This window comes from Caretta caretta, chromosome 25, assembly GCF_965140235.1.
Source record: "Caretta caretta isolate rCarCar2 chromosome 25, rCarCar1.hap1, whole genome shotgun sequence".
NCBI classification, from domain to species: Eukaryota; Metazoa; Chordata; order Testudines; family Cheloniidae; genus Caretta; species Caretta caretta.
The window spans coordinates 19,381,995-19,404,435 of record NC_134230.1 but is presented as its reverse complement, the minus strand read 5'-3'; the positions used below and the strand labels follow the sequence as shown (position 1 = coordinate 19,404,435).

The following is a 22,441-nucleotide window of genomic DNA, read 5'->3' as shown; positions in this document are numbered from 1 at the left end:
CTCATTTTAGTAAAAGCATCCATTTGTTGTTTATTTAAAATGAAGCTACAGAAAATGAGTCCTTGCCACATAATTGAGGTCTACCTTGATACAGAGTACACAGGGCCTTGATTATAATCCATCCAGGTAGGCTGCATCACAAAGTGGCTCATCACAATGTAGAATGGTACTGAAAGGCTTCTGGTACCAAAACATTCTCTGTAAATCATCTGCACTGTTTGACATTTACACTGTAGTGTTAGCTCAAGTGGTTTCTTGTTTGCATCAAGTCTTTTGGCTTTAAAACCATTTCATTTTTCTCCTGTTGCCTTGAGTAGATATTCTGGCTGTCCTGTTAACTGACGTACTTTTGCTGTTGCAAGAAAAGGACCAAAAATATACTTTTGCATCTGTGGTATGTATCTTTCTGCTTCATTAAAATATTCACTCATAATATTCATGAATGTTGGTAGCAGTATTCATATTAAATGTGTATATTGTGGTAGTGATCAAGCTCCCCAACTGAGATCAAGGCCTCATTATGCTGAGGGGCTGCACAAACATGCCTGACTGGCCTATGGAATTCAGACTCATATGCCAGCTGACATGGAGACTCCGTCTGTCACCTCTGGAAGTGCATGCGTCATTGTACATAATAGAAACGTAAGAGTCATGAGAGTGGAGTTTGTTCTAAACTAAACTAATGCCCCCTCGTGAGCTGCAGAGGCACCCACATAGAAGAATCAAAAAGAGAAAATATCTGAAAGAAAAATATGATTAGAAAACAAACCAGGTATCTTAGGGTCACGTAAGCTAAACCTGGGTCAGCCCCAGAACTTTTCTCTTAGTACGGAACTCCTAACCCAAGCAAACTCTCTAACTTCCAGTGGCATTGAGCACTGTTCTGTGTTCTTTTCACTGCTCCCCCTATTGCTGGGTTGTGTATGCTGGCAGTATATGAGGAAGTGTGCTAGAACCCGGCTTTGAAAGGCCCCTATAAACAGCTCTTTAGAGAAGGGGGACTCTGCTGCTCAACTTTCCTTCAGTGTGTTAATTTGAGGCTTGATGAAGGAAAAAAAAAAATCCTGCCATGTCATCTGGGGAAATGGTAAACTGTGACTAGGGTAGCCTCCAACCTGCTGCAACTGAGATTTTCTTATGTAAATGTAATGAGCACTAACCCATATGTAATTACTGCAGCAATTTGGAGCACTTGTGGATTCGCTTGTTTTTCAGGGCCTTTCCTAGTTCTTAGGACAGACATGTACATTTGGAACTGACCAAAGTTCAGTTGTGACTGTAACAGGATTTACTAATTACAATTTTGAAAGGGGTTTTTTGTTTTAAATTATTTACTTTGTCCTGATATTTTTCAACATATCAAGACTGGGGCTGAATTTCCCTGGCAAACTGTATCACTTGACTTCCATGGGATTTAAGCAAGTACTTAAAATTTTAAGCCTATACCTATGATTTCCGGGTAGGGGTATTTTCTATCTGTAAAGTTGCTGCACCTGGGCTTTTACAGCCTATTCATCCATTCATGACAACATACACACACTGTTCGGCTTCTATAGCACTGGAGTAGAGTGGGATATTTGCTTCTGGTCCGTTTCCCAAAACATACTCCTTCAGGTTGAATGTTAAACCCAAATGTAATACCTGCAAATGGAACACTTGGATAGTTGTCATTGGGAATGTTTGAGTTTGCTCCTCTGCCCCTCTGTGCGGCTTGCAGCCTTTTTGTCCTATGTTACTGTAGTTGCAATTCTACTTCACTAGCTCAACTCCTGCTACAGAAGAACCTAGATATCATGTGTTAGAATGCTAAAGAGCATCCAGCCTCTTGTTACCATCCCAAATCGCTAATCCCTAGTGGAGGGTGCCTTGCCTGGTGGAATACTGTCTGTCCATAGTCATGGATTGATCTGTTCGTGGCACCTTTATATTTATGGGATCTGTTTAAAATGAGCTAAATATTAATCTCTCCTAGATAAATTAAGAGGAGGAGGGGAGTGAATAGATCTACTCGGCTCTCCTGCATTGTCCTAGTGACCCCAGCACACAGCTTGCAGGGGAGCCCGAAGACAGTTGGCAAAACTTTGTTTTCTTGATGTCACAGTTTCAGGAATCCCCTCTGCTTCCCCCCAAGATTTATGCGGTGGAAATGGAGCATGTTCAGCAGCCTGCAAAATAACTCTTTTCTCACCCAGTGATGGGTTATCTAAGTGTTGTACATTGGCTGAAATACAAAGTGTAGCTAGGGACACTGGTTACAAATATAACCCTTTTAGAAATGGTTTATCATGGAGAGTTGCTGTTAATCTGTTATATAAGAAGGGTTTTACCCTTTGGACCTGGTTTCAGTTTCCTAGACCTGAAGGTGACTCTCTCTCCCTGTCCTATGAGCTAACCTGCCAATTTGGCACCAGCATTGCTTCCTGCTGCTCTCCTTTCATTTTTATATTCGTGTATCATTAGGTCTAGTGGTGGTGTTTTTTTCCCTGTTCTGTTTTTATTACTGCCAAAAGAAGCAAAGTCCAAACTAGTTCATGCTGCCCTCCCTCACGGGGAACTCTGAAGAGCCAAAATTCACAACTCTCACAAGTCTCATGTTTTTAGAATGTAGGTCCTTGAGACTCATCTGTTATGTGCCATGCACGGGTGCTATATAAAAGGGCCCCAGCAATAAAACTGCACCATTGCAGTTTGTCTTCATTGGTCACGGACAGAGAAGAAACCCTAATCCTAAAGGTGTTGTGTGATCTAGTGCTTCAGCAAAACTTAACACATCAACTTATATTTTTGTTCTGCAGGACTCTAAGCCACCAGTTATTTCATTGCAAAAGCTAATTGTAAGAGAGGTAGCTAATGAGGAGAAAGCAATGTTCTTAATTAGTGCCTCATTAAAAGGACCAGAGATGTATGAAATTCACACCAGCTCCAAAGAAGAGAGAAATTCTTGGATGGCGCAAATTCGCAGAGCTGTGGAAAGGTAAATTATGACTGAAAGTCGGAGGGTTTGATTTCTTGATCATGTGTTTGATCTCTCAGCACAGCTGAAAGTTCTGCTTGTGGGGTAAAGATACATTTGACTAACCTGGTCCCTCAGGCTCCATTTCACATCCTTGCTAAGATGTATACTAGTCATCTCAGTGCGCCTTCTCTCAGGAGACCAGATAGATTTGACTGTCTTTTGGTTTTGGTTTTTGCTGTTGTATTTCATGCTCTTTGTAAGAGTGGAGCATGTTGCTTTGCACATGCTCACCTGAAGGAGACAGATCACGGCAGATGAGAGAAGATTAGGGGTTTTATTTGTCAGTAACTTGACCTGGTCAGAAGATTAAGCCTCCCTAGGAAGCGTGTTTGCCCACTACCTGACATAATAGTAGCGTTCTGGATGCGAGATACAAACAGGCTGCAGGATACAGCACCTTCCAAGCAAGGATGCAGGATCTGGGCCAAGGCTTTCAGTAGGTTATCTATGCATAGATCAAATCAATCTCCTCCTGCCTTGCCTCATTTTATAGCTGCCCTGATGAAGAGGAAGGAACATTCAGTGAGCCTGAAGAAGAAAGGAGACTGGCTGAAGCACGAGTTGCTAAATTAAAAGAATTTCAAGGTAATGGTTTATGCAAGCATCCAGTGAATAGCTTCTCAGTATCACTAACTCTTCATGATCCTCTTATTCTTGGTGGACACTTAATGACTAAGAATATGATCCCATAACACATCTAAAAAACCCCTCTCACTTTTTGTTGAGATGTGAGAAAAACGATGAGGGGTGTGGAACAGCTTCCGTATGAGGAGAGATTAAAAAGACTGGGACCGTTCAGCTTGGAAAAGAGATGACGAAGTATGGGAGATGGGACAGAGGTCTATAAAATCATGACTGGTGCGGAGAAAGTGCATAAGGACATGTTATTTACTCCTTCCCATAACACAAGAACCGGCAGTCACGCCATGAAATTAATAGGCAGCAGGTTTAAACTAACATAAGGAAGCATAGGCGCCGACTTTCTGCGTGCTCCAGGGCTGGAGCATGCACGGGGAAAAATTAGTGGGTGCTCTGCACTCGCTGGCAGCCAAGCTCCTGCCCTCCCTTGCCTCCTTCTCCCTGGCTCTGAGCGCGCCGTGTCCCCGCTCCTCCCCTCCCCCCCCAGCACTTCCCACTGTTTGGTGGTGCTTAGGACTTTCCGGGACGGAGGGGGAGGAGCGGGGACGTGGCGCACTCAGAGGAGGAGGTGGAGAAGAGGCAGGGCAGGGACGAGGACTTGGGGGAAGGGGGTGGGAAGGGACTGGGGTGGGAAAAGACAGGATGGGGCGGGGACTTTGGGGAAGGGGTGGAATGGGGGTAGGGTGAGGGCGGTGCAGGGGCGGGAAGAGGCAAGGCCAGGGGCAGCGGGGGGTGGGGTTTGAGCGCCCACCAGGCAGAGGGAAAGTCGGTGCCTATGTACGGAAGTACTTCTTCATACAACACACCTGTGGAACTCATTGCCTTGGGGGTGTTGTGAAGGCCAAAAGTACAACTGGGTTCAAAAAAGAATTAGATAAATTCATGGAGGATAGGTCCATCTTGGCTATTAGCCAAGATGGTCAGTGGTGCAAACCCATGATCTGAGAGTCCCTAAACTTCTGACTGCCAGAAGCTGGGACTGGACAAAGATGGCTCACTCACCAGTTGCCCTGTTCTGTTCATTTTCTCTGAAGCATCTGGCACTGGCAACTGTCAGAGATAGGATATTGAGCTTGATGGACCATTGGTGTGACCCAGTATGGCCATTTTTATCTGCTTCCTTTTCTGCCATTTGGCTCTTTCTGGCCATTTATGATAGTTAGAGCTTCAAACAAACAGAAGAAATACAAAATAAATCAATATGATCTTCTGAAATTAGCATTATGCTTCTGATAATGATTTTACAAACAGCTTTGTAGGGTTTAAATTAGTTTGTTTTTCCCCCTAGACCGTCTGAGCATGAAAGATGATCTGATTTTGCAAAGTCTAAATGAGAAACAACAGATTTATCTAGAAATGTCTGAAATGAATGGATTTGAAGATCTTTCCCAAGGAGCCCGATCCAAACTTCTCCTCAGGGGGGAGACCTTAGAGAATCTGCAAGGAGAGGTGATCCTGAAATCTGCAGTGACGGAAAGTAAGTGCAAAACAGGAATGTGTGTTTGTGTGTGTGTAGGTAGGTAGGTAGATATAAAGAGAGAGGCTATGGGGTTTAATGGTATCTAAAAAGTTAGTACTTGGGTAGTGCTGTTCAGACTATTAATTCTCAGAGCCCTCCTGTGAAATGGGTAATGTGGACGTTCCCTACAAGTTAGAACAATATTTTTTAAAAGTTAGATCAAATTATGGCGCGTAGACATGAGTCTGTTCGGATGTGTGGCTACTGAGTGCCCTGACAGCATGCACTGAGATACCGTGCAAGGGTCCCAAATTAAGGGAGGTTGGGCTGCCTGTGAGAGCAAGGATGGCATGAGCACAGATAACAAACATCATCTTAATTGGTGGCTGATGTGTGAAGAGTCATTGATTTAGCCTTCTGAAAGCCCATCCAGACTGGCCTAATGACTTGAGTCCCCATTTGAAGATGAGGCATCATCTTCACATGTGCCTTTCCGTTTCAGAGTATGAGGTAAGGGAAAATACGTCTGTGCTGTAAAGAGGCTCTCAGTCTGATCTCTAAATGCATGTCAGAGTTTTGAATGGTTGTATACGTAACATAGTAGCATGGTGCCAATGCCTCATTGCATGGACATGACTCCTTAAAATTACCTGTGCTCCTCTTCCCTAGTTGAGTATCTCCAGAACCTGATTTTCACACAGTCAGCCAATGTGACCTATCGTTCTGAAGACAGCTGTGGGTTGGGGCTACCCAGGAGAGCGGAGACCTTTGGGGGATATGACAGCACCACCACAATACAAAACAAAAGTAAGACACTGGGGCCTTCGGGGATCCAGTCCAGGACTGCAGACCCAGTGTGTCAGTGAGAGGAGCTGGCATTCTGGTCACCTTACTAATCTTTTCGGTGAAAGCCCAGGATGTCAGCTGTTCTCCAGCACAGTCGTTCTGTTACTAGCCCCATAGGCTGTGAGGGCTGTAGAAATTGCCGATGTGGATAGTAAGATGGCTTGGTGTTGGTAACCCTGATGCGGCCGTTCCATTGTTGGTGGCTTATGCATGTTTCTCACTATCAGATCGCCCATCTTGATGATGATTGAGTAAAAGTTTGTGATAGGCATGACCTAGTCGAAATCTTTAAGGTCATGTTTTACAAACGTTGGGAGTCCATATTTAGGGTGATGGCTTGCAGATACAAGGATGTATCCATTGCTGTTTGACCAGTGGCCTTCACTTGTCAGGTGTATTTCTTGGAGTGCAAGGATGTTGAAATTTTAAGTCTGCAGGATTGTTGTGATGTAATTGCACTTTGCGTTGGATAGGCCTCATTATTGAGCCGCATAATTTTCAGCGATGGGTCTGTTGGAAGGAAGGTTTGGTCTGGACATGTGCAGTTATTGCCGTTGCTTTTCTGACTGGGAAGACCCTTAAGATCATTTGGTTACTGATTTGATGACATTCATTGTGTTTTTGCATGTAACAGGCGACCGTGTGAAGGGTGTCATCTCTACCCCCATGCCATCCACACGGGCAGTTTCAATAGCCACCATGACCTATGGGGCTATTATAGGAATGACCATCCTGGGCTTTCACCAAAGACCAGGACCTCTTTTTAGGATGCCAAAACCTGTGGCACATTCGGGTCAGCCCGATGGAGGAAGTGCTACGCTCGTGACCTTTGTTTTGTGTCACAGAATATTAGCGGCCACATGTCATATACGAGGTCAGTTCTCAATGACTCTCCCAGCAGCCAACACCACCTGGCTGTGATTTGTGTACAAGTTCCTCTAATTCGATTCCCTTCTGAAACTCCACTAGAATTTACACTCTGCTGATTGGTCCTGCTATGAGGCGATCTTAGAGGGCTTGATAAACTGGATCCCCCCCATATCTGGCTCATTACCACCACTTTATAGGTCTACTAATATTGGCCACCAAATCAAGCATGGCAAGAGGCTTCAGAAAAGCATTCATTCCTTCCTCAACAGAAGAGAGCGAGGCACTCTTCTAGCAATATCAAGCCAACAAAAGCCTCAAAATTGCAATGTCATTGAGTCTTTGAATGCAGTAAGAAGGAAAAGGTTCTGCAAAACCGTGATGGCTCCTGACTTCACGAGGTCAAGCCACAAAGCCTGGAAGCTCCTCTGTCTTTCAGGCAGTGCGGCTCCAGTCGCTTACAAACCACCTCAAGTAAGTGCAGATGCCAACACTGCAGTTAACTGCCAACTTCCATGTGCCCATGGATAAAACCATAAGGTGGAAAGTCCACAAACAACTTTACTGCACAGTGCCCGTTGTCTTCCTCCCTTAACGCCTTCTACACAGTAGATGAAGTGGATAAGGGTCTCTCCAACAGTAAGTCCGGGAATGCATCAGGAATGGATGGAATATATCCAGAAATTCTGGATAAACCTTAGTCTGAAAGCAAGAATATGGCTGGCAGACTTCTTCCTTAACAGCCGCTCTTCTGGTAGAATACCAAAAGAATGGAATGTAGCTAAGATTATAGTCATTTTGAAGCCCGGAAAAGAGGCCACTGATCCAAAAAGTTACCAGCCCATCTCTCTCCTGAGCTGTTGCTACAGACTGTTGAGCGGCTCCCACTTCAAAGGTTACAGCCGAGAGCGGAGCATCTGGTTTCCAAAGAGCAGGCCAGATTTAGAACCGGTCGCAGCTGCTGTGACCAAGCGCTGGCCTTAACCAGCTACACAGAATCTAGCTAATAGCAAAAATTAAAACTAGTGGCAGCATTTATTAACCTTCCTTCCACATACACTACTGTGTGGTGCAAAGGTCTCCTGCTGAAGTTATTAGTTTTCCCGGCCAGTCAACCATCAGCTTCCTCACAGAGATGCTGAGTAACGGAAGATTCACCACACACCTCGGTGACTCCACTAGCAGATTACAGAGACTGAACAGCAGCCGCCCAGAGGGACCCTTTTAGCGCCTGCCCTGTTTAATCTCCCCACCATCTCTGGTCACATCATCCCATAAATTCATGTGTACGGATGATACTGCATTAGCAATGTGAGTGTCCTCTCTGAAGGCCACAGAAAAGGTGACTAACAACGACCTCTGGACACTTGAGCTGTATTTCAAAGCTTGGCAACTGAAACCCAATGCTCCCAAAAGCACTCGTCTTTGCCTTCCACTTGAACAACCCTGAGACCAAAGTGCCACTGAAATGTCTGCCTTTAACACACGACCACAATCCATGGTCCCTTGGAGTTACCTTCAATTGGACGCTGAGCTATCGCCAACACCAAAAGAAGATAAAGGCAAGGGTTAGCATCATTCAGAAGCTCACTGGCACATCCTGGGGATGTGATGCACACATACTTGGAACATCCTCCAAGCCCTGCTGCCCCTTCCCTACCATCTTTTATCTACAGGAGCTGTTTCACCTGCCTGTTAAAGGTGGTAGTTGTGGTACGAAAAGAGCACAAGGTAGATACTCTCCTTATGAGACTTGGTTTTCAGTTCCTCCCCTATCCACCACAGTAATTGCTTCAGGTAAGATGTATGTAGCAATAGATATCGGAGGGTATGTTTTAGTAACCACTGATGTTCTCAGTCTTTGCCTTGTTGCTGGTTGTATGTTAATCTGTACACAGACTATTTTAATTCACTCTCACTATTTCCCTTAGTCTGTTCTCTTCAGGTCTCTCACAACTCTCAGATGGACCTGACTCTCCCTGTTCCCTACTTTCATACATATTTTTAAATCAACAAATTGCAAATCTATACAAACTTCCAACCCCAGAGTTGTTCTGCTTTTGCCCATTAAATTGTTTCAATTTTTACATTTTTTTTTCTAATAGAAAGTACCAAGTGTTGCACATATCATCTCTGTGTATGTTGACTGGGTTACTTGCTTTTTCAGATGGTAGTTTTAAGAAGGTCTGTGGTAGTGACCAGAGGCTGAGAGACCGGAGAGGCCCTGCAATAAGTTCAGATGTGCAGCTCCATGACCTTCCTCTTGATGCAGAAGAAGGACCTCACACAGTACGTTAGTCTTCACTCATCATTTTAAAATGCATATCCTGGTAGTCCTAGACAAACATGGTGGAGACAGAGGATAAGTCACTGAAAACCAGAAGTCCCAACAGCTGATGATGTCCGCTCCTTAGCAGAGTCCTACGTCGTGTTAAATAAGTTGGCTCCATTAAGGCTACTGTTCTTTAGGGTTGAACTCGTGGTTTGTGGTTTTACATCTGAAGTGCAAGAATCTACATGTACTTAATTTGGCAACTTTTTCATTTATAGTGCTTGTCCATTCTGTACTGTATGTACTGTTTACATGTAGTTTTTAATGATTGTGCATCTATTTCAACCTGGAATTTGGCTAAAATATTTCCTATGTCCCTCCTCAGTGTGAGAGCCCTTGGGGAAGATGCCTTTAATTAAGGCCATCTAGATAATGCCACACAATGACGTATTGGGAGAGGTGTGTCTTAATGGTGCCACTCCCTTTACTTTATTTTTTCTTCAAATTAATGTTCTTAACACTAAAATGATTTGGAGGGTTTCACAGAATAGAACCTAATGTGACTCATTGCTTTAAATTGGATTCTTACCAGCATTAATCCTCCATGTCAAAATGAATTTTTAAAAAACAAGAAAATTCTTTTGATATTTGAGAAATAAATTATTGGACTATTTCTTTATGGTACTTGGAATATGGTCTCCTAGGTCTGCAAACACTTGCAATGCTTTAAATGGGTCTGAAATAGGGCTAATCAAATGTTTTCTACTGCAATGATGGTTGTAAAATTTCCATCTAAATAAGCCTTCTCCCATTGTAAAGCTGAGAGAGTGACGACAAAGCAGCCTATGTGCATGCTGACTCTTATCTACAGTATGCTCTAGGACATCTGTTGCTTGTGTCTTTTTCCAGAGTGATGTAATGAGACTGGATTACAACAGCAGTTTCCAGCCCCTCCTGGAATCCGAGGTACTAGAATAAGCTATGTTTGTGCTTTAAGACAGAGTAAAGAGGAGTGACATTTAGCTCCATAGTATACAAAGAAAATGTAGGTTTCAGAGTAGCAGCCGTGTTAGTCTGTATTCGCAAAAAGAGGAATACTTGTGGCACCTTAGAGACTAACAAATTTATTTGAGCATATAGCATTTTAATGTTCATAGACTCAGAAACTTGTCAACAGCCTGGACCTTGCAGTTAGTTACTTGGATATAATAAATGCAGAGAGTGAAATCCTATTTGAAAGCGAAGATGAGTTTTAGGTATAGTGAGCTAACTACTTCCCATTCACCCTCACTCTCACACTAACAGTTTACTAAGGTGAAACTGAATCTCTGAGAGATGGTTCAAGCAGCTGTGTATGTGTCATAGCTTCATGCTGGTGTGTTGGAGGAAACCAGCATCAAGTCTCTAAACTGAGGAAAGCCTGGCACAAGGATTGCTGCCCAGAATCTGTGTGGTGTTAGTGGGCACTGATACTCTAGCTGGACAACAGATTAGTACTGACAAAATGAATGTCGCCACCATATCCTCCCCAGAATCTAATGCCTTTCTCTTTCCTCAGCTTGTCCAACGGATACAGAGGCTGTCACAGTTGCTCCTCAGCCTTCAGGTAAAACGCTGCTATCCAAGAGATTCGTTTAAAGCTGAACTAATCAGTCTGCAGGAATGTAGGTAGTAATGGTAATTTAATACCGCACTGGAAACAACAAAGTTAATGCGTAGGCTGGGGAGGCTGCAGGATTTGTCTGAGACTTGGGTGCCAGAGTAACCAATACTATCCCCAGTATTTCAGAGGAAGCCTAGCCGCCTGTGCCTTTACAGAATGAAATCCTTTCCTCCTTCTGATCTAACTAGCTCCCTTCTTTCTACCTCTCTGAGCTCCACTTGGTTTCCTTACTGCTGAGATACACTGTGCTTCCCACAATGACTATAGAATACGCACACCACGTCAATGTGGATGTGTATAGATAATCCTGTCAGATACAGACTGATAATTAGGTTCAAAAGATGCATCATTTTGAATGCTGCAAGTTAGGTTTTTTGGCTCAAGGTCACATGTAGTACCAGGTTAATGGCAACCACAGGTTCCAAGTGAGAATTCAGCCCTCTTGTGCTGAGGGGAATGGGCTGGGTAACCTAATAGGTCTCTTTATCTTCTGAGATTTATACACTGGTAGACAATGCAGTCTCTGACCTCGCTTCTCCTGTATTTTTCAAGCCCATGTGTTGTGTTGTTTTTTTCCAGGCAGTGATATCACAGCAGGACAGCTACATTGAAATCCAGCGAGCCACCATCATAGATCGGGAGAAGCAGTACCGGCTACAGTCCACGCGCGGGAACCTGCTGCTAGAGCAGGAAAAGCAACGCAATTTTGAGAAGCAGAGAGAAGAACTGGCCAATGTGCAGAAGCTTCAGAACCAGCTGAAGGTGGAACAGCAGCGTTGGGAACGGGAGAGGGACCGGCAGCAGAGGGAGTTTGAAAGTATAGAGACACGGTTGCAGGAGCGAGAAGAGGAGACTCGGCAGCTGAAAGATCGCTTGAACCAGGAGAGGGAAGAGCTGGAGAGACAACGACAGGCCTATCAGCATGACCTGGAGAGGCTACGGGAAGCGCAGAGAGCAGTTGAGAAAGAGAGAGAGCGTGTGGAGCAGCTAAAGAAGCTGAAAAAACAGAACACGATGTCGGGCACGTTCTCCCCAGAAGGGGGACAGGTAAGGACTGAGTTGCTTGCAGCTGGATGCTTGATTTCTAACTGCCACCTTCACATAGATTTCTAAATGGAAGTCTCCCTCCTTTACAGTAGTTGCTACATCTTAATGCTGTAACTTTCCCTGGGGAAAGTTATCCCATAGCTGCCTCTTGCAGGGTTTGTTTTGCACCTTTCTCTGAAGAAGCAGGTACTGGCCACTCTTGGAGACAGGGCAGCGGGGTAGATGGTCTTGTTCTGATTCAGCCTGGCAACTTGCCCAAGCGTTCTGCAGAGCATGTGAGAGAAGTTGAGGAAATTGCATTTGGTCCTGTGGCTGCAATAGGGTTTGCTAAACAAAGGCACTGTACTCTGCCCTGGAGATGATTGCACCAGAGGGGTTTAGTTGTGACATTCTGTAATTTTCCTGAATTCTGTGCATTTAAATTCTAAAAACATGCTCCCCCTCCAAAGTGTGACCTCCTACCTCTGGCTGCCCCCAGCTCCACTGGTTCAGTCCCTCTCCAGGGAGAGGAATCCAGCCACAGCAGGCGGGGCTGTGAGATAGGTGACCAAGCTTCCTTGCCATGTAGAAGTACAATAGGCCCGGACACCCCGGGCAGAGCTGCAGGTGGTAGTAGCTCAGCTCAGCCACTTCTTAAAGCCTTAAAACGCCATTTTGTTTTAAATGCCTCTTTGAGCCCAGAGCAGACACCTGCTCGCTGTCTGTGGGCGTGGGTGAGGTTCTTAGCCTGATTGTAACAGGTGTGTGCTGTACTTCCCCATGCGTAGTGCAGGCCTCTGCTCTCATGTCACTGCCCCACTTGCTGGCCCACAGCCTAATCTGCTGGGCTTGTTTGTTTTTGGTTTTTTGTTTTTTTTTTACTGTCTGCCCTATTTGTACTTTGTTGTCAGCCAGTGGTCCCTTTCAAAGCCCTCTGTCAGGGATGGTATTAATCAAGGTCCAAAGCTGCCAAGATATTTTTCTTTAGTTTGCCAAGACTTATGCGGACTGAGTTTTTCTTGCTGCTTCTTTTGTTCGGTAGCACAAGGGAGGTCCTGGTGTTGGCCACAGGAAGGCGTGTGTATATTTTGGGGGTTGTCTTTTGTTTCCTCCTCTCCTCAGTCCTTGGGGGATATGAGGTATCAGCTTCATGTAACACAATCCTTTTCTCTTGTAGAGTCAAATACTGAATCATTCCATCAGTTTCAATGGAGAAGGGGTAGAAGGGTCTGTGCAACACTTGAAGCCCTTTGGGAGGGCTAGTGTCTCGGGAGTGGATTATGTGGAGCGGCCAGAGCTGGTTCGCAGGGACAGTGCCATATTGGAGAATCGTCCAGTTCTTGCAATGAAGAACGAAGTGCCAATCCACCTGCTGAGTGCAACCAACCAGATACAGAAACAGGCTGCAGTTCAGCAGCAAATCCCCACTAAGCTTGCCACCTTCACGAAAGGAAGCAAAGAAAAGGGGGGGAAGAGCAAAGCATCGCACAGGACAGACAGCACAGGTGAGTGCATTAAGGGGATCTCTGAGCTCTGCTGAAATCACAGATGCACACAACACCATATGGAGCAAGTCTCTGGCCACCTCCATCCAGCCAAACAACCCCTCACAGGAATTCATAAGCCACAGAAAGCACAAGGACCCTTCTTGGGGTGGAAATGTAGCTGAAAATTGAATGTCCTAAGTAAACCAGCATGGAACTTAAGGCTGATTTAATCCTATGACTCCCTGACCCTGTCCTCAGCTGCTGTAACACTGGGAATTTGGGGCAGGGGGTTCTCAAATAGAGCATCCAACTTTGCTTTGGGCATACATATTTAAACACATCTGAATGACTCTCACCCCGAATCCTAGCTTGTTTTGTGAATGCTGAGCAGTATCTCTTATCCTCATGGTGGCGTATGGAATATGCTGAGCCTCTCCTCCTCGCCATTGTTGGGTACCCTGGCGTGAGAGAGAACTGGCTTTCTCCCACCTCCCTGCGGGCAATGGCTTGTCCAGGAAGATTTCTCACTTGCAAAGGCCATTCTGAAAATCCCAAAGGGGAAGGTGTGCACTTCCCAGCACAAAGCTGCTGGTTCTAACACCTAGCCATGTTCTCCCCTGGAATCTGAAAGGCAGTAATCTGCCAACGCTTCTCACCCTGTGAACATGAATCTCCAGGCCAGAACAAGGGTGCTGCATGTATTGCAGAGCTAAAAAGAGCTAATTCGGTCAGGAATAGAAGGGACTACAAATGCAGTCACGATGCCATGATGTAATTTCTGCTTCTAAGAACTGGTTACTAAAATTGTGGCCTTTGATAATGACAGACAATACAAAACCCACAGTTTTCCAGCCACTTGAAAGCACTTTATTTCCAGCCTTTAGTTCTGAGTTTTATATAAATATCTTTAGTTCCATGCCGGATTGTCCTGGCAAGTTTACACACATGACAGGTCCATGTTTATGTAGCGTGGATAGTGTCAGGCTTCTCCAGGTGCATTGGGGAGGCACCTTCCACCTGTGCTCTCCTATAGCACTGGTGTTTAAATGTAACTTTATTTTCATAACACGAATTGACTTATTTCCAGCACCTACCTGTAACCTTGTAGCCCCTTTCCTCTGAACCAAGTGGTGGCAACAGAGGAAACAAAGCTGGAGTAGTGCAGCTCCCCAACTTGATTTTTGTAAATTGCTTTTACACAGTGGTGTTGTAGCGACATGGTGACTCACCAGCACGGCGCCTCCTGCTGGCCATCTTGGGAATTAAATTTTTCCAGCCTTCGGAGCACCCTCTGCAGGCCGGTGTCTCGCCTGCTGCTGGCATCCATGTCCCTCCTGGACTTTGGTGCCCTTTACCCTGGGGTTCTGCCCCAGCAGTACCCCCACACTCTGGGTCTCCCCTCCCTGGGGAACCCCCAACCCTCTAAATCTACCTTGCCTCAGTGGCTACTGCCAGTCATCATCTAACCTCCGCTCACTGGGGCAGACTGCAGTTTAATGGCCACTCATCGTTGGCAGGGGATTAGGACCAGCTGCCTCTGTCTATTCCCAGGATGCCCCTCTGCAGCCCCTGTACCTTTTCATAGGCCTTCATCAAGGCCTCAGCCTGGGGTTTTACCAGGCTGGAGCTCCCCAGCTCCCTTGCCCTATTCCTCAGCACTGCTCTAGTTCCCCTTTCAAAAGGACTTGTGAGGCATCCATTCTAACGGCAAACCTTGCATATTACAAAATGAACAATATAACTGTAGCGAAGTGACAACTCACCGGCACGGTGCCTCCTGGTGGTCATCTAGGGAATTAGCTCTTTCCAGCCTTCGGAGCACCCTCTACAGGCCGGTGTGTCGCCTGCTGCTGGGATCTGTGTTCCTCACTGACTCCAGTGCCTATTCCCAAGCTGCCCCGCTGCAGTCCCAGTACCTTTCTTGGCCTTCAGCAAGGCCTGCAGCCTGGGTGTTTACCAGGCTGGAGCTCCCCAGCTCCCTTTGCCCTTCCCCAGCACTGCTCTGCTTCAGTACCTTGCTCCCAGCAGCTAGTCCTTCCCACTCCAGGGCTAGAGTGAGACTCCTCCAGCTTCTGGCCCACAGCCCTCTTATAAGAGCCAGCTGTGCCCTGCTTGGGGCATGGCCCCAGCTGTGGCTACTTCCCCCAGTCAGCCTAGCTTTTCCCAGCTGCAGCCCTCTCCAGGGCTGCTTTTACTATTGGCTCCCCCAGGCAGCCCTCTCCCATGGCTGTTTTAACCCCTTCAGGGCCGGAGCATGGTGACCATCCTGCTACAGATGTGCACAGTGGAAATGTACTTAATGGTTTTTCATCAGCTCATGAGCAAGGTGTGAAACCCAAACCAATTGGGTCCATTCTCATCAGCGCTAATGGGGTGGTCTGTTCACGGGTGTAGAGCTGAGAATAAAACGTACTAAGACTTTCTGCACCAATGGCACATAGTGTCTCATTTGGCTTGTAGGTTGCTAGGTAAGGGATGGGCATTGGGATGTGGAGGCCTTTTGGACTGGAGTGATTTAATTCCCATTGATTGCTTTTACTTCTGGAATAAAAACATTGGCAAAGTGTCCCATCAGAGCTGCTGTGTTTTCTCACTGCTGCAGCTGCATTGCAGGTAAGGAGCACGGGTAGACTTGTGGTGACCTTTCTCGTGTGGAGAGTGGCAATAGCCATTTTGTTCTGCGTGTCTGTGCCAAAGGTGTTTCTTGACTATACCAGACCATCATAAAACTGGATTAAAATCTTCAGTTGTCCTAGGGGGGCCACTCGGGAGTTGGGGGTGTCTCTGTGTAACTAAATAGAAGGTGCTGGGTGTGGGAGAGAGAGGGTGAATGCTCATGGTCTGAGCAGTTGAAGAGGTAAATTAAGTTTATTAGGACCAGCCCTTTGGGTGTATGGGGAATGGGTATTAGGTGTCTGAGCCTGGGCTGAAACAGTGGAGTCGGCAAAATGCTCCCAGGATGAAGTACTGATGTGTAAAGCAACTTTTTCTTTTCAGCATCTGTTGACCTGAAACAGCTGCTTACACCTAAGCTTGTTGGGAAAGATGAGGGTGCACTGAAGAACAGACGGTCAGCGAGCCCGGTCCTCCTGAACAGCCAGAGCATTGCGTTCCAGCCAGGTAAGTCTTGCCAAAGAGCAGTGAGAGGCCACTCTGTGCTGAGACATTCTTGTGTACTATAGTGAGTCTTTCCTCTCCCTCTTTCTCCCACAGAGAGTTACAGCCCAGCTGACAGCCAGCCCGAAGCAGTGAATCCATTCAAGCCCAACAATGTTCACGTCCACACGTTGGTGGCCTCTCCGCCAGCCCTGATAAATGCTGAAGACGATACCTGCAAGGAAGATGTCATTTTTTTCTAAGTGTTTCCTGTTCAAGAAGGTCCTTGTGCCATGCCGTTTCAAAGAACAGAAGGTCAGCATCATGGGATGTCCTTCCACCACTGATGCAGTGGAGCAGGATTTCAGTGTTGCTTGGTTGGCTTCTCTACTGACAACTGAAAATGAATTCACCATAGTAACACACTTTCTTTTAACTTTTCCAAGCATGGGAAAGTATTGACTTTTATATGGCTTAGGTGTATAAATTCAAAGCCTGTTAAAATGTTGCCATCTACTGTAATTTGCTCTCTTTGGTGAATTTGCAGTAGCTCTTGGTAGATCTTTTATCTTGTAAAGCAAGTCAGTTTTAATTGATGTTGGGCCTCTCAGATTTTTATGTACAAGTTTTAAGAATAGGTCTTCAAATGGCTGAGAAGTTTAATTCTGTCTTTACAGAGCAGTGATCAGTGTAATGGATTATTCATTTTGTTTTAATAACAAGCTGGACAGCAAGCCAGTCTTCTCACAACCAGCGTGACAGAGGAGAGCTACCCACTCACATGAAAGGAATAGCATCTTGTACGTTTTACTGAGTTCAGCAGAACATGTGCTTACTGCACATGCAAAATGTAAGAGGGACTGTAAACCTCTTAACATTCAAAAAATCCAAGAGCCAAAAAGCTCCCCCTAGTTGTGACAGCAAAGGGTTGGACATGTATAAACTCTCTAACGTGGTAATGAAGAATTGAGCTGGGAGAGTATTCCCTGGCAATCACTTGCACTAGGTCTGATGTCCATCTTCGGGAAAGGCTCCTTAAAGACACAACAAGTAGACAACCATCTCCATGTCTGTGAGTGTGTAAAAATTCCCAAGGCAAAAACCATGTGTTGGTTCAAAATTAACTTTGAGACTGGGGTTTTATTCCAGCTGAAGATGCTGACCATAAAGAGCTGGTTCAGCATGCAGTTGGTTACTGTCCTGTCTAACCTCTTGTCTTCTGGATCTTTATCTGTCTGCCGCCTCAGTGGACATTGTGCTAAGGACTGGAATGTAACAAAGCTGCTGTTACTGCAGAGAGTGCTCTGCAGCAATGTGTCAAGAATGAAGGGAATAAGGAATATTTAGAATAATTTACCATTAACTAAATCATCTTACAGCTGCTTTGACATCTCCTCTTATTGGATGGGTTGGGTTTAGTGAATTTTGGAATGTTGACAAAGTTAAGACCATTCTGCTCAAATGGCAGTGTGCATTTCGGGAAATCATTCAGCGTATTATAGGACTCCAGTGTGTGTCTCAGTTCTTGAATATGCACTATATCTAATTAACATGTAACCTAGTACATGGAAGTGTCTGGTCAAATGTACTGTGTACAATGATGTGCACCAAAAGGGATTGTTCTGTGGGGATGATGCCATAGGAAGGGAAACCAGGCTTTCTCAACCTTAGCAAGTTTGGGGAAATGCTTCCTAAAATACGATTGCAGTAGATTTGGCGCACAAAATCCTGGCTAAAATCATTTCAGCACAAGTTAAGGCAGTTTCCCAACCAGAAGCATTTGGATATGCTGCTTTATTCCAGCCTGAGAGGAAAGCGAGTTATTTCTGCTTTAAATAAACTGTTCCCTCTGAACGGGCAGAGCAAGTGTGCTGCATGTCAGTAACTTCAGTTCAGCCCAAGTATTTTCGACTGTTCAACGTGGGAAGCCCAGGAGGTTTTATAAATTGTCAAAAGTATTTGCTGCAGAATACAGTCTTGGTTTCAAAGTGGCTAAATGGTGTAAGCAGGATTATTGCCCCAAGCAAGCTCAGCTGTAACTGGGAGACTCAAATATCCTGGAAATCTGTGATCAGTGAGGGAGAAAGACAGAAATTTGGAAGCCAAGTGGCCCTGTGCCTGCTGTGCTGGGAAGTGCCCTCTCCTCGGTGCTGCCTTGGACATGGTTGGCTTAATGCTCATCCCTGGTGAAAATCGGGAGCAACGCCACTGAAGTCAGTGGAGTTACACTGGTGTAAGTGAGAAGAGAATCCGGCCCCACGTCATGTGGTTTAGCTCCAGAGACGTGCCCTCTAGAAGCTCCTATTGAATATTTTTCTGTTTTGAGACAAGCTGTTTCTAAATCAGGCCCCTTTGGTGGTGGTGTCGCAGTGCTGTCTGCTGACCTGCAGCCTTGCCGAGCTCGTGCGGTTGGTTATGGAGCCGAGGCGCAAAGAGCTGTAAGGTCACACCAAGAGACAGCCTGACGCCGGCATCGTGATATTGCGTTACTGTGACCCAATGTGTCCCCTTATGAGTGGTCAGGACATGGGACCATGATGAGTTTGTGGCTCTGTCTTCATTTGACAGTCTCTCTTCTTCACCCTCTCTTGGCTGCTGGGCTGGAATTTCTTCTCTCCTTAGAGTAAGATGAGTTCTGATCTAACCTGCACGAGGGCCCACCGAGTCGCCCAGTAAGGGTTGATTGCTGTATTTGATCAGCTGATGCTGCAATTCCAGTCCTGTGTAATAGAGACACACACATTTCCTTGTGTAAGTGTACATCAAAGCAGCAGGAGTGCAGGGTTGCTGTAGTCTCTCCATTCCAAGCCGAAATTCTATTCGGCCCTTCTCTTAGAACCCCGGAGTTCAGGAGCTTTACCACAGAGCTGCGCTTATGTCCATGGTCCCAGGTCGGGGATGGAGCCTTTAAACCAATTTTCCGAAACAATTACTTTGTTTTATTTTTGTCATTCTAACATTGTGGGAGATAAAGTGTATGGGCCCCCAAGGCTTAGGTAGCTGCTGCTGTCCTCACCCCTCCCTGCAATAAATCCTCTCAGATGTAGAAGAGTGACACCTGAAACTGCCAGGTCTGTAATGAGAACTCATCAGAAACATAACCCAAGTTTTAAACAGCTGCTTTATCAGTGTTGTTCCCAGGAAGTGATTGTAGCTACACGTGAGCAGACGTGGTGCCTCTTGGGCGCCATCCCGAGGGCTCCTTCCCAGATGGGGCCTTCAATCCACAACTGAGGAGCTACCTTAAGAGTCAGCATCTGCCTCAATGCACACGTCTCACTGTTGCTAGCATTTGTGGAGGTTGCATTTATCTGATGTGGTGACTGGACCCCTTTGACTCTTGGTCTTGAGTCAAACTCAGGTTTGTTTGGGTTTTTTAAGTGCCAACCTAGGCATTGATGTGATTTTTCTGTGCGGTGACCGGCCTGAAGAGGCATGACTGTGAATTAGCGAATGATGCGCTATCTTAATGATAGTGTGTGCAAAATCTGTAACTCTCCAAGGCTCTAAGCCAAAACGTGACATTCACCTACCAAAATACAAAATAAATCATGTGTGGAACTGAGGGGAAAAGGTGATTTAAAAAATTCACCTGTTCAGAGGCCTTGAAATTTCATTAAATTCCTCCAATGTCACAAGACAAATTTTGTCATTAAAAAATAGTTCATTGGGGTATTTCACCCAGCACTAGTTTTTAAACCCATTCCCCTGAAGCAGCCTAGATTCTAAAGATGCTATTCAAGTCTGGGGTAATTGGCATATTTCTAATGCTCTTCAGGGAAGAACTTACTTATTTTAAGCGGTGGGAAGGAGCTCACTACCAAATGTTTGCTTTTAAATACTGTTGCTACAAATCAGAAGCTCCATGCTGCCCTTCCTGCCTGGACTCACCCTTTGGTCCTTTACTGCCCAGAGGTATGGTGGGAGTTTCAGCATGACCTTTGAACTACTTGGCTGTTCTTCACTTTATGTCACAGCCTTCCCATCCTGGATGATGTGTGTGTTTCATACTGTTGCTTTGAAATGTTACGGTTGCTTGTAGTCTTCGATCTTTTTAAAATCCAATCCAAAGGCTGCTTCCTTTCTTCTCTCAGTTCAAAGTGCTGCCCCTTCATGTTTCCCGCCTTCGGGTTCCAATGGCTTCCTCAAGGTTGAGCTCACTCTGACACTCTCAAGTGCTTTCTTAGCATCTGACTTCCCCAGCTGTGACTTGTAGGTGCAGCCGGCCCAGCAAGTTGACTTTTGGAATCTCTTTCCCTGGATGGGGGGAAGAGTTGCTGATTTCTAGAGATGCCTGTTCACTGCATACCAGTTACGAGTGTGCCCGGACAAGCGGCTGATTCCGAGTAAAGTGGTGGCAATTCTGCCTTTCTAAATGGTCCTCTGTTTTTAAAGTCCTGTAGCCAGATGCAGGCGACTGTTTGAGTCCATTCATGGCACTTGTTAAAGCAAATGGCAAAATACCTAGAATCAAAGTAGCATATTAGACTGGAATAGGGTTTAAAAATAATGTAAAAAAAAAAAAATCCTTATACCTGATCCTGCAGAACCCAATTCCCTGAGACTCTACTAATGCTCGCTAGTGACGCACCAGTTCGTTGCATAGATTCTCCCCACAGGAGAGCGGAGCATTTTGTCGTCTTCCCAGTTCCCAGCATTTTTAAAATCTCCCTTTGCAGTAGATTTTACCTCTGCTGCAGCTGCAAACCCTGCTCATTGAGAAATCTGGGGAACAGCCTTCCCCCCTTCAAGGCCAGTCCAGTACCTTTGAAACAGTTAGCTGCCCTTTATCCATTATGTGTGCATGCTACTTGTCGAATTCCACTTGTGCCATGTGTCTAATCAATGTTTTATATTTTTGTACTGAAAAGAATTGGAGCACTTTAGGAAAGTTTATTTTAAATTCCTCTTCTGTTTGTACCAAGGTAAATGCTCACGATAGTAAATCCTGTTGTATCTCGCCCAGTGAGTTGTGAACTGTCTTAACGCTGTTTAGTCTTAGGCCTGGTTTAAAGGCCCCCTGCGCTGCAATGATTCATGAATCATCATGATTTATGGTTACATGGGATTTAAATTGAGTATTTTGTTGGGGAAATGTCTCAGTTGTTTTCCTTTTGTTAGGATGTAAACATTGTAAATAGTTCCTCTACTGTCAATAATTCAGTAATTCAACTTCTTTGTAGTCCTTAATTTTATTTGTAAAGTCAATGGTTAAATGTTACTATTCTCTTGAATTGTGCACTTCTTGGTTAATTGTAAACGTGATTTTAGCACACCAAACAATTTATTTTTTCAGTGATTGCAATGTTTCTCCACTGAAGGGTTTCAGAGCAGCAATAGACCTGAAACCAACTTCGAGCAATAAAAATACCCTCAAAAACTAGCTGCGTTAAGACACTTTTATTTCCATTTAAGATTAAATGCTGTCCTAAAACAGATCAGAGAAGCAGCCGTTTCTCACATACATCTGGTTTTCTGCCCTAGAGACAAAATTCCTTGTGTGTTAGTGACACCACATCTGCTGCCTACAGGAAGGGGGAGGCATACAGTGAGTCAGGCAGGTGCAAGGGTCTTGACAAATATAGAGATCTCCAAGGAGCTGAAGCCCCCATGAAGGGGCCTGGTCCCAGAATGGCAGAAATACAGTGTAGTGGTGGGAGTGTGAAGGTAGGAAATTACCTTACATTGGCAGACAGCAACTTGGGGCCAGTCTGGTTTGAGATGTTGCTGGTGCTGCTTCAGTCAATCAGTTTCCATCTGCAATGTATCAAACTCTTTCTGTGCCAGCCTGGAGGCTGCTGCTAGATATTGCCAGCGTGGGACTCATTTGACTAGTTGTACTCGGCCCCTGCTACAGGTCTGACAATGCGCATTCTATGGGGAGCTCCTCACAACACTAAGTATTGACAGACTCCAAAGGAAGCCCCAGTCAGCCTTGGCCTTGGCAGGGGATTGAGGCTCGGGATAGATCAGATAAAATGAGAGAGGGCAGCAGGGGGTTCCTGGACTCCAGCAGACTGAAGGCATTTTCTGTCCCCCCCATTCCATATGGAGTCTGCTGAGGAACACC

General features: G+C 45.4%; 1 protein-coding gene across 7 annotated transcripts in view; it reads left to right on the top strand.

Annotated features, from left to right (window-relative positions):
- Nucleotides 1–21,754, top strand: part of ARHGEF18 (Rho/Rac guanine nucleotide exchange factor 18) — a 104,093-nt gene extending 82,339 nt beyond the window's left edge. For all 7 annotated transcript variants that reach the window (XM_075123107.1, XM_075123106.1, XM_075123105.1 and 4 more), the window contains 12 exons: nucleotides 318–394; nucleotides 2,796–2,974; nucleotides 3,510–3,601; nucleotides 4,944–5,132; nucleotides 5,784–5,921; nucleotides 8,995–9,116; nucleotides 10,009–10,065; nucleotides 10,658–10,705; nucleotides 11,342–11,809; nucleotides 12,966–13,293; nucleotides 16,273–16,395; nucleotides 16,489–21,754. In XM_075123107.1, the coding sequence (XP_074979208.1) occupies nucleotides 318–394; nucleotides 2,796–2,974; nucleotides 3,510–3,601; nucleotides 4,944–5,132; nucleotides 5,784–5,921; nucleotides 8,995–9,116; nucleotides 10,009–10,065; nucleotides 10,658–10,705; nucleotides 11,342–11,809; nucleotides 12,966–13,293; nucleotides 16,273–16,395; nucleotides 16,489–16,634 (1,967 nt within the window). In that variant the 3' untranslated portion in view covers nucleotides 16,635–21,754. The remainder of the gene's footprint in view (nucleotides 1–317; nucleotides 395–2,795; nucleotides 2,975–3,509; nucleotides 3,602–4,943; nucleotides 5,133–5,783; nucleotides 5,922–8,994; nucleotides 9,117–10,008; nucleotides 10,066–10,657; nucleotides 10,706–11,341; nucleotides 11,810–12,965; nucleotides 13,294–16,272; nucleotides 16,396–16,488) is intronic.
- Nucleotides 21,755–22,441: the final 687 nt, after the last annotated feature.